This window comes from Meles meles, chromosome 1 (genome assembly GCF_922984935.1).
Source record: "Meles meles chromosome 1, mMelMel3.1 paternal haplotype, whole genome shotgun sequence".
In the NCBI taxonomy this organism is placed as follows: domain Eukaryota; kingdom Metazoa; phylum Chordata; class Mammalia; order Carnivora; family Mustelidae; genus Meles; species Meles meles.
In genome coordinates, this window is record NC_060066.1 from 177,091,018 (window position 1) to 177,105,516 (window position 14,499).

Consider the following 14,499-nt stretch of genomic DNA (forward strand, 5'->3'; position numbering starts at 1 on the left):
TCATTCCCTGCATATTTTCAGACCACAATGGTCTGAAGCTAGAACTCAATCACAAGAGGAAAGCTGGAAAGAACCCAAATACATGGAGACTAAACAGCATCCTTCTAAAGAATGAATGGGTCAAGCAGGAAATTAAAGAAGAATTGAAAAAATTCATGGAAACAAATGATAATGAAAACACAATGGTTCAAAATCTGTGGGACACAGCAAAGGCAGTCCTGAGTGGAAAATATACAGCGGTACAAGCCTTTCTCAAGAAACAAGAAAGGTCTCAAGTACACAACCTAACCCTATACCTAAAGGAGCTGGAGAAAGAACAAGAAAGAAACCCTAAACCCAGCAGGACTAGAGAAATCATAAAGATCAGAGCAGAAATCAATGAAATAGAAACCAAAAAAACAATAGAACAAATCAACGAAACTAGGAGCTGGTTCTTTGAAAGAATTAATAAGATTGACAAACCCCTGGGGCGCCTGGGTGGCTCAGTGGGTTAAAGCCTCTGCCTTCGGCTCTGGTCATGATCTCAGGGTCCTGGGATCGAGCCCCGCATCGGGCTCTCTCCTCTGCAGGGAGCCTGCTTCCTCCTCTCTCTCTGCCTGCCTCTCTGCCTGATTGTGATTTCTCTCTGTCAAATAATTAAATTATGTAAAAAAAAAAAAAAAAGATTGACAAACCCCTGGCCAGACTTATCAAAAAGAAAAGAGAAAGGACCCAAATAAATAAAATCATGAATGAAAGAGGAGAGATCACAACTAACACCAACGAAATACAGACAATTATAAGAACATGAGCAACTCTACACCAACAAATTTGACAATCTGGAAGAAATGGATGCATTCCTAGAGACATATAAACTACCACAACTGAACCAGGAAGAAATAGAAAACCTGAACAGACCCATCACCAGTAAGGAGATTGAAACAGTCATCAAAAATCTCCAAACAAACAAAAGCCCTGGGCCAGACGGCTTCCCAGGGGAATTCTACCAAACATTTAAAGAAGAATTAATTCCTATTCCCCTGAAACTGTTCCAAAAATATGAATGGAAGGAAAACTTCCAAACTCATTTTATGAGGTCAGCATCACCTTGATCCCAAAACCAGACAAGGATCCCACCGAAAAAGAGAACTACAGACCAATATCCTTGATGAACACAGATGCAAAAATTCTCACCAAAATACTATCCAATAGGATTCAACCATACATTGAAAGAATTATTCACCACGACCAATTGGGATTTATTCCAGGGCTGCAAGTTTGGCTCAACATCTGCAAATCAATCAATGTGATACAACACAATAATAAAAGAAAGAACAAGAACCATATGATACTCTCAATAGATGCTGAAAAAGCATTTGACAAAGTACAGCATCCCTTCCTGATCAAAACTCTTCAAAGTTTAGGCATAGACAGCACATAACTCAATATTATCAAAGCCATCTATGAAAAACCCACCGCAAATATCATTCTCAATGGAGAAAAACTGAAAGCTTTTCCACTAAGGTCAGGAATATGGCAGGGATGTCCATTATCACTACTGCTATTGAACATAGTACTAGAAGTCCTAGACTCAGCAATCAGACAACAAAAAGAAATTAAAGGCATCCAAATGGGCAAAGAAGAAGTCTTTGCTATCACTCTTCGCAGACGATATGATACTATATGTGGAAAACCCAAAAGATACCACTCCAAAACTGCTAGAACTTGTACAGGAATTCAGTAAAGTGTCAGGATATAAAATCAATGCATAGAAATCAGTTGCATTTCTCTACACCAACAACAAGACAGAAGAAAGAGAAATTAAGGAGTCAATCCCATTTACAATTGCACCCAAAATCACAAAATTCCTAGGAATTAACCTAACCAAAGAGGATAGAATCTAAGAAATTGAGGAAGACACAAAAAAATGGAAAAATGTTCCATGCTCCTGGATTGGAAGAATAAATATTGTGAAAATGTCTATGCTACCTAAAGCAATCTACACATTTAATGCAATCCCTATCATAATACCATCCATTTTTTTCAAGGAAATGGAACACATAATCCTAAAATTTATATGGAACCAGAAAAGACCTCGAATAGCCAAAGGAATATTGAAAAAGAAAGCCAACGTTGGTGGCATCACAATTCCGGACTTCAAGCTCTATTACAAAGCTGTCATCATCAAGACAGCATGGTACTGGCACAAAAACAGACACATAGATCAATGGAACAGAATAGAGAGCCCAGAAATAGACCTTCAACTCTATGGTCAACTAATCTTCGACAAAGCAGGAAACAATTCCAATGGAAAAAAGACAGCCTCTTCAATAAATGGTGCTGGGAATTGGACAGCCACATGCAGAAAAATGAAATTGGACCACTTCCTTACACCACACACGAAAATAGACTCAAACTGGATAAAGGACCTCAATGTGAGAAAGGAATCCATCAAAATCCTTGAGGAGAACACAGGCAGCAACTTCTTCAACCTCAGCCGCAACAACATCTTCCTAGGAACATTGCTGAAAGCAATGGAAGCAAGGGCAAAAATGAACTCTTGGGGTTTCATCAAGATTAAAAGCTTTTGCACAGCAAAGGAAACAGTTAACAAAACCAAAGGCAAAAATGAACTATTGGGGTTTCATCAAGATTAAAAGCTTTTGCACAGCAAAGGAAACAGTTAACAAAACCAAAAGACAACTGACAGAATGGGAGAAGATATTTGCAAACAACATATCAGATAAAGGGCTAGTGTCCAAAATCTATAAGGAACTTAGCAAACTCAACACCCAAAGAACAAATAGTCCAATCAAGAAATGGGTAGAGGACAAGAACAGACATTTCTGCAAAGAAGTCCATCCACAGATGAATGGATAAAGAAGATGTGGTATATATACATAATGGAATACTATGCAGCCATCAAAAGAAATGAAATCTTGCCATTTGCCACAGCATGGATGGAACTAGAGGGTATCATGCTGAGTGAAATAAGTCAATCAGAGAAAGACAACTATCATATGATTTCCCTGATATGAGGACGTGGAGATGCAACGTGGGGGGTTTGGGGGGTAGAAGAATAATAAATGAAACAAGATGCCATGGGACGGAGACAAACCATAAGTGACTCTTAATCTCACAAAACAAACTGAGGGTTGCTGGGCAGAGGGGGTTTGGGAGAGGGGTTGGGGTTATGGACATTGGGGAAGATATGTGCTATGGTGAGTGTTGTGAAGTGTATATACCTGGCGATTCACAGACCTGTACCCCTGGGGATAAAAATATATTATATGTTTATAAAAAATAAGAAATAAATAAAAAATTTTTTTAAAAAAGGAATGAACCCTGGCTCTAGGGTGGTTGGGTGGCTGTCTGTAGAGATAAGAAACCCCAGGAAATCCCTGGGGAAGGCAGACCTCCTGGGCACACCTTGAATTATAGCATGGGAAAACTGACTCCAAGGAGTCCACGTGGTGGGGCACGTATAATCCTCTCCCCATGCTGTGCTGTTTGTACTACAAGGAAGTCTCTGAGGACTTCAGCAGGTGTGAAGTCGATCCTCCTTCCTGCCCTCCTTCTTAGAGAGAAGCTGACACACAGGAGAGAACTGAACCTGGTTCTTTTAAGAGCTGAATTTTTCTAGGCATTTTATTTTCTCTGCCCAGTTGGAATATGTCTATCAATGTTGTCTGACAGAACTCTCTGCACTGATGGGACTATTCTCTATATATGCTGTCAATGTAGGGTGTCTACTGAGGATTTGAAATGTGGCTAGTCTGACTAGTTGATTTTTAATTTTACTTAAAATTTAAATTGAATTAAATTGAAAATTATGTAGCACATAAAAGTTCTCATCAAATGGTAACTTGAAAAACAAACGCATTTGTATAGAACAGCATCATCCAATTCTTCTTTTCCGGGCTCTAATCAACTCTCTGCACAGCAACCAGAGTATCTGACCAGGGCACTGACCTTCTTAGAAATTTGTTAATGGGTTTCTGTCACTTTCAGGATCAAGTTCCCCATATGGGAGTTCTCCAGAATCTGTCTTTACTTATTGATGCAGCCTTGCTCTCTACCCCAGACACACTATCCCTTGCTTTGCCCAAGCTGTTCCTGTTGCCACAACCACCCTTTCCCCATGCACTACTATTTTCTTTGTCCAACTTATTCCTACTTTCCCTTTAAGAGTTAGATCAGAAACTCTTCTCTAGGAAGTTTTTCCTAGATATAACTTTATCTAACCCCTCTGCTTCAGGCTGGGTTGTGTGCCTTTTTCTGGGCTCCCACCACCACTCATACTTTCCTTTATTAAAACCCTGATCATGCAGACTTATAATTATGGATTAAATCTCTTTTCCCTTCTGGATTGTAAGCTCCTAGAAACCATAGACAGTGTTACATTCATCTCTTTATCTTCAGTGTGAAAATTAATACAAGGAAAATTCATTTAGAAAGGAGTCAGGAAGTGGGCTGGGGAAGCTCTCAAGCCCAGCACTCCTTGACAACTGCATACCTACAGGATGCAAGGAGCTTCCCAGGTGAATACTATTTTACTAACCCCACAGGGGTTAGTAAGAAAGGCTTTCCTTCAGTCCTGGCAACTGTTCAGCCAATGAGAAACAGTCATAATGCAGCCAATGAGAAGCCACTATACTTGAGTCTCCTAGTTTACTCCAATGGACTTTATGTTTATAACAGCCTTCCCAACTTCCTTCCTTTTCTGTATAAGCGAGTGTATCTCTCCTTTGCTCTGGGCCTTGTCCTTTCTATGGTTTTGCTACAGTTCATTTGTCTCACTTTGCAATTCTCTGCTATTTCTGGATAAACTTGTTTTTATTGGTAAAATAACTGGAAGTTTTATTTTTTAAGGTTATCGCTAGTATCTGCACAGAGAATGGCTCAGAAAATGTAATCAAGGTTTGTTTAATTGTTCTAAAACATGCCAGGTTTTTTATTTACTGTAATTATACTTATTAAATGCATTTTAAGCTGTCCCACCAGTTGTGACTTAGAGCACTCTGTGTGGTAGGAAGGGCTGTTCAGGATTGTTGGAAAAGGAAACTGATGCTCGATGTCCATTTAGGTGATTTCCCTCAGACTATAAAGCTATAAAGTCAGAATTTGAGTAGAACCTGGGTCCTCAAATCCTACCCCCCCGCCCCATTTTCCTATACCTAATGAAGCTCTTTTGTGGTCTTTAGCCCTCAGTAACCCCTCCGCCCCCATACTGAAATTCCTATAGTCCTCACAGCCTTTATCAGTCAGTCATTAGGATTGATTTGTGAAAGCTTGTCTATTTTCATTTTAATGGTTGTGGTGACATGGCTTGTAAGTTTTTTTTTTTTTTTAAGATTTTATTTACTTGAAAGAGAGAGATCACAAGTAGATAGAGAGGCAGGCAGAGAGAGAGGGAAGCAGGCTCCCCGCTGAGCAGAGAGCCCGACGCAGGACTCGATCCCAGGACCCTGAGATCATGACCCGGGCCGAAGGCAGCGGCCTAACCCACTGAGCCACCCAGGCGCCCCGGCTTGTAAGTTTTTAAACTACTCAAATTTGAGGGATATTTCTGATGAGTATTTTCTTTTTTTAATCGTAATTTTAAAAGAAGATATTATTTATTTGACAGACAGAGATCACAAGTAGGCAGAGAGGCAGGCAGGGGTGAGGAATCAGACTCCCCATTGAGCACAGAGCCCAATGCAGGGCTTGATCCCAGGACCCTGAGATCATGACCTGAGCCGAAGGCAGAGACAACCCACTGAGCCACCCAGGTAATTTTTTTATTATGTTATGTTAGTCACCAGTATATCATTAGTTTTATGGTCAACTAATCTTTGACAAAGCAGGAAAAAAGATCCAATGGAAAAAGACAGTCTCTTCAATAAATGGTGCTGGGAAAATTGGACAGCTATATACAGAAAAATGAAACTCAACCATTTCCTTACACCATATATAAAGATAAGCTCTAAATAGATGAAAGACATCAACGTGAGAGGAATCCATCAAAATCCTAGACGAGAACATAGGCAGTAACCTTTTCAACATCAGCCACAGCAACTTCTTTCAAAACGTGTCTCCAAAGACAAGGGAAACAAAAGTGAAAATGAACTTCTGGGACTTCATCAAGATAAAAAGCTTCTGCAGAGCAAAGGAAACAGTCAGCAAAACAAAGAGACAGCCCACATATGGGAGAAGATATTTGCAAATGACGTATCAGATAAAGGGCTGGTATCCAAGATCTATAAAGAACTTCTCAAACTCAACACACACACACACACACACACACAACAAATAATCAAGTCAAAAAATGGGCAGAAGACATGAACAGACAGTTCTCCAATGAAGATATACAATGACTAATAGACACATGAAAAAATGTTCATCATTATTAGCCCTCAGGGAGATTCAAATCAAAACCACATTGAGATACCGCTTCACACCAATTAGAATGGCAAAAATTGACAAGACAAGAAACAACCAATGTTGGAGAGGTTGTGGAGAAAGGGGAACCCTGTTACACTATTGGTGGGAATGCAAGTTTGGTACAGCCACTTTGGAAAACAGTGTGGAGGGTCCTCAAAAAGTTAAAAATAGAGCCACTCTGTGACCCAGCTGATTACACTACTGGGTATTTACCCCAATAATGACTATTTTCATGCAACTTTTTGCCCAGGTTCTCGTGGTACCCATACCTTATTCCTAATTTCAGTGCAGGTGAATGTGTAGTTCCAATTTGTTGCCAGCCTCCCACCCCAAGTACTTTCTAGTACCTCTGTTTTTCTGCTTCAAGGCTTTCTTTTAAGTCCTAAAAGGCTACTTAGCCCTGGGCAAGCATAACCATGGAATACGAGAATTCAACCTCAGGGATGGAGATAACCCTGAAACAATGAAGATGGAAATCAAGAGGTAAATGACCTAGTCTCCTTGTTCTTTGGTGGGACAATGCTGAGACACATTCTACACTGTTTTCAGAATGTCTCTCTGGTGGGTTTATGCCCAGGAGTCTACTAAGGCAATCAACTCAATCTTAAAACCCTTCCCTCTTTCACTTCTCTCCCTCACTTCTGTTTCCTGGGCTTACCTCCCAAGCAAATTACTAGCACCCAAGTCCTGACCTCAGTCTCTGCTTTTGGGGAACACATCTGAAGACATTACCTAGCTATACAGGAGCTTCTTTAGAGATAAGGCTTTGTCCTGTCAGTTTGTGCTTTAGCATACTGGACTTCTTGTAGTTTAACAGATGGTCCCTACACTCTGCCTTGCTCCTACTGCTCCTTCTGCCTGCCACAGTCCTTTCCTTTGCCTGGCTGACAACTATCCATTCTTCAAGACTCAGCTAGGGTATCCACTCCTCTTTGGAATCTTAACTGTTTTACCCCACCATCTCCCAATTTAGAGTTCCACCTCTATGATCCTGTAGCACTTTAAAGACTAGTTAACCTCTACCAAAGCCATTCTCTCTCTCTCTCTTTGTTTGTTTCGGTGACCACATCTTTTATTCAGTTAAGAAATGTACTGAATGTCCACTATCTGGTGGGCTAACTTCCTAGAAGTTAGTTACATGAGGCATGTAAAGCCTCTTATCTCTGTGAGTGCCTTGAAGAGAAGAGGCCTACCTGGAATGGTACTTGTTAAAAAATTAAGGGCTCAATAAAACTGGTAAAATGTGTAAGAGAACTTAGGAGTCATTTTTCATTCCACAAATATTTACTGAGCACTTATCTTGTGTCAAGCACTATGTTGTATTATGGAATATACCTAGATGAAGAGACCAACTCCAGGCAACAGGGAGTTCACCTTACCCTTAAGTAAGTAAGATAGAAGTGAACAATGCATAAAGTAGTCAGTGTTAGGCCAGAGTGGCACAGAGGACCTTGGGAGGACAGAACAGCTCAGGAAAGAGTAATATTCTAGCTGGGTCTTGGAAGATAGTGGCGATTCAGCACGGAGAGATGGGAAAGGGCTTCCTAAATATACTGAGAAATACAGCAGCGAAAGAGAAGCCCTTTTGGTGCTGTCGTGCGAGGGCGAGGGGCCCAAATATGGGGTGGGGTGAGCACAGAATGATTGATTCTCGGTGCATTTCCGTTGAAAACCTAAGTTACCCAGCACCTCGACCAGGGCCAGGCGCGTTGGGAAATCAAGAAACCTGTCTCAGGCCCCTCAAACTGAGCGCCAACCACTGAAAAGCCAGCCCAACCAGGTCTGTGGTCAGCAGAAGGACCCCGTCTGTGGCTGGCGAGCGCCATCCCAGCGGACCTTGTCCTGGCTAACCAGAGGCGGCTGAGCATGCTCAGTTGCCAGGACGCGGTGCCTCGGTGGCGGAGAGAGGTGCGGCATAGTCCCAGCCCCGCAGGCGCCTAGACCAAAGAGTGCTGGCGCGGCGGGGGCGGGACCTGCGACGCACGCTCCCTCCCAGCCCGCCTCCCCGCGCACCCACCCCTCCTCCCTCCTTCCCCCGGCGCCTCGCGTTGCCTGTCGGCACGCGGGCCGCCCGTTGCCTTGGCAACCGTCGAGCCGCGTCTTCCTGAGGGAGCTCTGTCAGCCCGCCGATCCCGTCGCCAGCTCCCCACTGCCCCGCGATTTTCGCGTGGGCTTAGAGGCGGAGGGACAACAAAAAATGGCGGAGCGGAGCCAGACGGCGCCTGAGGCAGGTCTGTGAGGGAGGTCGATCAAGGGGAAGCTTTGAGGCAGCATGGCTGTCCTGGGTCTGAGGGGAGAGGGGACTTGGGCATGGCTCTACTCCTGAGGAGGCGCTCCTGTGTATTTTCGCCTTAGGGCTGTGACCTCGGGGTCAGGGGTCAGGGGAGGTGCATATCGCTCTGAGTGGCGGGCATGGACCTCGGAGCCCTGGCGGCGGCGGCAGAGGTGTATCCGGGACTGTGCACACTTCTAAGTGAGCGTGGGCCCAAAAAGGGCTGGGAATCCAGGGAAGACACAGGACTCCAGTACTGAGGGGGCACATGTAATGAGGCTGATCGAAGGAGTAGAGGGTACACAGTCCTGTGGAAGCATAAGAAGGCTCCCTAAAGGAGCATGGTTTGGTGGAGAAGGGTCTCTTATAATGCAGAGGCAGGTGTATGTGGGGGGACTGTTACTTTAATATCAGGTAGTGCCACGGAAGTGGTGTGTACACCGAGTATGTGTGTTTTGGGGGGAGTATGGTACGTTAGGGTCACCCCCGAACACATAGAAACTATACAGATCCTCCTGTGGATCCTATAAAGATAAGAGGCTTGAGGGAACACCCAGAGCCTCAGTCCTTAAGAACCTTTCCAAATAATGCTGAAACCTGAGTTTGAGTGTATATGGGATCAGTGCTCTTGAAGGTCATTCAGAATCACAAGGGAGTGTATATCCACATATCTGTGGGTGGAAGATAGCCTTCAAGGTGCAGGAAGACTATTGGGAAGGGGGTCCAATGGTCCTATTCCTGAGGGGACCCCGTTGTGAGTTTGACTGCTCTTGGAGAGTAGTGACCTAAGTGTCTTATACGGTCATAGAAGAGAGCTAGGATTTTCACAGTCTTTTGCATGTAGGAGGGAGTTTGTACCTGAAAGGGGCTGGGACTAAAGAACTGAAGCTTTAAGACAAGTGATATCTGTGTGTGTAGCAAAGCAGTGGCTTTGGGGATATGTCTGTTGGTAAGTGATGGAAGTGATGTACACAGACTTGTATATGTGTCCTGATTAGGTATTTTTGTTACAAGAGTGACTCACTTGAATTATTCAGCCTTTGGTGGTGGGAAAGGGGGATAGTGGTTATGTTAAGACCATATAGTGACTGGAACTAGAAGCCAAATAAAGCTGTTGAGAATAATTCAAGAGATTGTTACCTCTCAAGACCTGCATGATTTCTCTTTCTTTCATGGCATCTCTATTTCTTCCACCAAGTAGTTCCTCTATTCTTTTTATAGTTTAAGTTCCTCATAACATTTTTTTAATTCATTCATCCACTCAACAAATATTTATTGAGTGCCAGCTACATGTCAGGTGCCAAGTTAGGTACTGGAAACTCTCTGCTCGTGATTCTCTTACCTTGTTCTTGTTCTCTTTTTCCCCTCTTCCCCCATCCCCTCTAGACTTACTGCATTTATACATATTGTACAATTCATTTATTATTTTTATTCTTTCTTGCCTATTTTTTTCCATTAGAATATAGGCTCTATGAAAGCCAAGGTTCTTTGTTACGTTTAACAATCCCATATGTCTAGAACCATACATGGTATACAGTAGGTTATTATTAAATATTTATTAAGTGAATAACTGATGACCTGATAAAGTCAATGGGTTCAAGAAACTTTCTCTGAGGAAGTGATACTTTAGCTGAGATATATTGAGTAAATGAAGAGAAGGACGAAGAGTGGTCAAGGCAGAGGGAGACCATGTGCAAAGACCATAAGGTAGGAGGAAACATAATGTGTTTAAGGAAATAAAAGGAGACAAATATGGCTGCATATAGGGCAACAGGAGGAGAAAAGAAACTGAAACAGATCTTGTAGGCCTTGTATACTATAATACGAATTTTGATCAGAAATCTTAGGAATAATAGGAAGCCATCGAGGGTTTTTAAGGAGCATGATGTGATTGAAATCATGAAAAATATACTGGCTAGTGTGGAAAGTACAAAAGGTACAAGAGTGGATATAGGTGGACCTTTTAGAAGGTGGCAATGGAGATGGAGAGAAGAAATTGAGAAATATTTAAGAGATAAAATTAATAGTATTTAGTGAAAGATGGGGATGAAGGAAAAGGAGATATCAGGGCATACTTTAATTTTCTAATTTGTGCAGCTGGATAATTGGTGATGCACTTATGGAGATAAGGAGCACTGGAAGGGGTCTTGGCTATGTTTGGGAGGAGGATCATGTTTGGTTTTGGACATATGGAGTCTGGGGTATCATTTAACCATCCAAGTAAGTGGAGGGATTGACAATGCAGTTGAATGTGTAAGAGAAGCCTGAGCCAATGTGGAGATAATTACTGAAGTCGTTAAGTGTAGATGAAATTGCCTAGAGGAAGAGTAGAGTGTGGGGAGCAGAGGCTTGGGATTAAGTGTTGAATACCTTCAATATTTTAGTGCTTTCCAAAGAGAATGAGGAGAATGGTTTTGAATAGATTAAATGCTGCCAAATGATATTAAAAGGATGACTGAAAAACTAGATTTAGCAACATATTTAGCATTGTTGGTAACACTGATGAGAGAAAACTGGTGAAGGTAGAAGCCAAACCATTTAACTTCTGAATCACTATTAGTGATTAGTGGGGTACAGTCTTTGTTTCTTAATTTAGATTCCCGAGAGAGAAAAACTGATTGGCATACATCATCTTTCCCACCAGGTCATGTCATAGATTGCAAGTCAGTGTAGGATTGACTGTTTCTGGATTAGATGTCCAGATACTGCTGGCTGGAGTCGCCTGGTACAAAACATGTCCTTCTAGTGATTTCTTGTGTTAGTAGGGAATAGCTAATGTTTATGGAATGTTTATTATATGCCAGATACTGTGCCAAGTGCATTGTATGTTTTAATCTACTTCAGCATCGTAACTACATTCTTAAGTATTATCTCTACAATTTGAAGAAGTTTTGGCACAGAGAAGTTAAGCAACTTGCTCAATAACTGCAAGTAAGTGTAAGATTGTAGGATTTTGGGACCTATTTTAGCATTATGCAGATTCATTATTTGGTTTTCTGTTAGTATTGCAACATACTACATATTGAACAAAGCCAGGATGAAAATTCTTGCCCCATAGGAAATGTTATTCTAAGGTAAGCATATGTTAGCAAGGTGCTGTGGAAAGAACTGGGATTCAGATCTTTTGTTTAAAGCCTGTTTCTGGGGACGCCTGGGTGGCTCAGTTGTTTAAGCGACTGCCTTCATGAAGCTCAGGTCATGATTCTGGAGTCCCGGGATCGAGTCCCATATCGGGCTCCCTGCTTGGCAGGGAGTTTGCTTCTCCCTCTGACCCTCCCACTTCTCATGCTCATTCTCTCTCTCACACTCTCTCTATCAAATAAATAAATAAAATCTTAAAAAAAATAATAAAGCCTGTTTCTGTACCTTATTAGATGAGGACTTTAGACTCAAATTTCCTGTTCTAAAGTTCCCTCATCTTTAAAATGGGGATGGTATTTACAGGGTAATTGTGCATACTAGAGATAATATATCTGAAGTGCCCAATAAATGCTATTTACTTAGTTCCCCTGAAGCTTGAATATAAAAAATTAAGATGCATTACCTATACTTTACATATAAAAGGAAGCTTTAAATATACAGTGATGAATTTAAGACATTCTGTTTTTTTACCCCTTTGGTTTAATTTGTTTGCTATTGGAAGAAAGGAGAACATGGAATTGTTACCTGAACAGAGTAAATTTCTTAAAAGTGTGAAGGGACAGTTAAACTTATTTTTTTCCCAAGCATGCAGATAGCTCTGTAAGAAGGTCAAGTTTGCAAAAGGAAGTTTCTTTAAACTTTAAGTAAGGTACCTTAAAATGAGGACAAGAAAAAAAAATGAGGGCAAGAATGTTAGAATTTTTCTTCTTCTCCAACAATTTGACTACGAATAATAATAAAAAAAGAAACCTAAATGTAGGAGTATTAGTCTTAGGCTAGATTGCCCTGTTTCTTCTCCTTTTTTCCAATTATCATAAATGAAAGCTTTCGTTTGAGTTACCGGGTTAAATTGCTTTCCTGTCAAGTTTGTTACTTTTCTGCAAGTCCATACCAATCAGAAATTTTAGAATGATGGAGTCTCTTAAAATGGCCTGTACTTTGATCACTTTCTCTGTGAAATTGAGTCTTTAAAAAAAAAGACTTCATGGTATATGAAATCATCTATAGACAGAATCTTGAAAATTTAAAAAGCCTTAGAGACAAGAAGAGTCTTTTCTATCTTCTGTTCATAGCTGGGCAAAATAGTTAAGTCTGTTTGCAAATTGGGGATAGTAACATCTACTTTTCAGGTAAGAATTAGAGATAGGTTTGGAAAGTGCATAATGTCTTACACCATCCTATCCCCAAAGAAATGATAGCTTAATTAGTATATGTATGTGTGTGAGTGTGTACACTAATGTGTGTACACATTAGTATATGTATGTGTGTGAGTGTGTGTACGTCTTTCCCTAAAGGCTTACTAATAAATTCACCTTTTGGAGAAGAGGAAATCCAAGGCTACCATCCCTTATTTGCAGCCTTGAGTGCAAATATATTTCAGAGTTCAGATTTTTTTTTGGGATTGTGGAAAAGTAATACAGCATATGAACTGTTGATTACATAATATCTCCATGGGGTATGGGAAATTATCTTGTAATCAAACAATTAATAGCACATCCACACTGAATGAATAAAAGTTATAAATAGCTTCATGTCAATTTAGGTTAAGTTTTGCCAACAAATTAGTTTTGGCACCAAACATTTGGTTTTTAGAGATTGATGGATTTTGGAATTGTGGGAAAGGGAATATGGATTTACATGATTTTTTCCCTTTTTAGAAATATTTTTAAAACTTTAATTTTTTTGTTACTTATATTCTGTAACATTAGTAAGTATAGCTTTATTAAAGATCTAAGAAGTACGTATTGGGACAGAAAATACCTTTTGTTTGGGACAGAAAACACCTTTTGTTTCCCTGATGCTTATATGCTTGTTTCTTCTAAGGAGCTCTGAATGTTGCATTTGACTTCAGTTTCAAGTATTATGGCTCAGTGTCCCTTTCAATGAGAGATACCAGAGAACTGTATGTGTTAAGGTCAGATTGATGTCAGTATTTTGCATACACATTCTTAAGAAAGTCACAGCTTTGTTTTCAGGTCATTTAAGAACAGCACAGTCCCCGCCCCCCCCCCCCCCCCCAACACCCCTCCAGGCACTGGGGCACTTCTTTTTTTTTTTTTTTTTTTAATTTAATTTTAGTTTTTCAGTGTTCCAAAATTCATTGTTTATGCACCACACCCAGTGCTCCATGCAATATTTGCCCTTCTTAATACCCACCACCAGGCTCACCTAACCCCCTCCCTTCACCCCTCCAAAACCCTCAGTTTGTTTCTCAGAGTCTACAGTCTCTCATGGTTCATCTCCCCACTCCAATTTACCCCAATTCACTTTTCCTTTCCTTCTCATAATATCCTCCATGTTATTCCTTAAGCTATACAAGGAAGTGAAACCATATGATAATTGACTCGCTCTGCTTGACTTATTTCATTCAGCATAATCTCCTGTAGTCCTGTCCATGTTGATACAGAAGTTGGGTATTCATCCTTTCTGATGATTGGAGGCATATTTCATTGTATATATGGACCATGTCTTTATCCATTCATCTGTTGAAGGGCATCTTGGCTCTTTCCACAGTTTGGTGATTGTGGCCATTGGTGCTATGAACATTGGGGTACAGATGGCACTTCTTTTCACTACATCTGTATCTTTGGGGTAATTACCTAGTAGTGCAATTGCAGGGTCATGGGGTAGCTCTATTTTTAATTTCTTTCTTTTTAAAATTAAATCAAATTACATTTTTG

General features: G+C 40.9%; 1 protein-coding gene across 2 annotated transcripts in view; it reads left to right on the top strand.

Moving 5' to 3' along the window:
- The first annotated feature begins 8,455 nt into the window (after window positions 1-8,455).
- Window positions 8,456-14,499, top strand: part of LOC123948254 (BEN domain-containing protein 5) — a 1,602,508-nt gene continuing 1,596,464 nt past the window's right edge. For both annotated transcript variants that reach the window (XM_046014945.1, XM_046014955.1), the window contains exon 1: window positions 8,456-8,636. In XM_046014945.1, coding sequence (XP_045870901.1) covers window positions 8,603-8,636 — 34 coding nt within the window. In that variant the 5' untranslated portion in view covers window positions 8,456-8,602. The remainder of the gene's footprint in view (window positions 8,637-14,499) is intronic.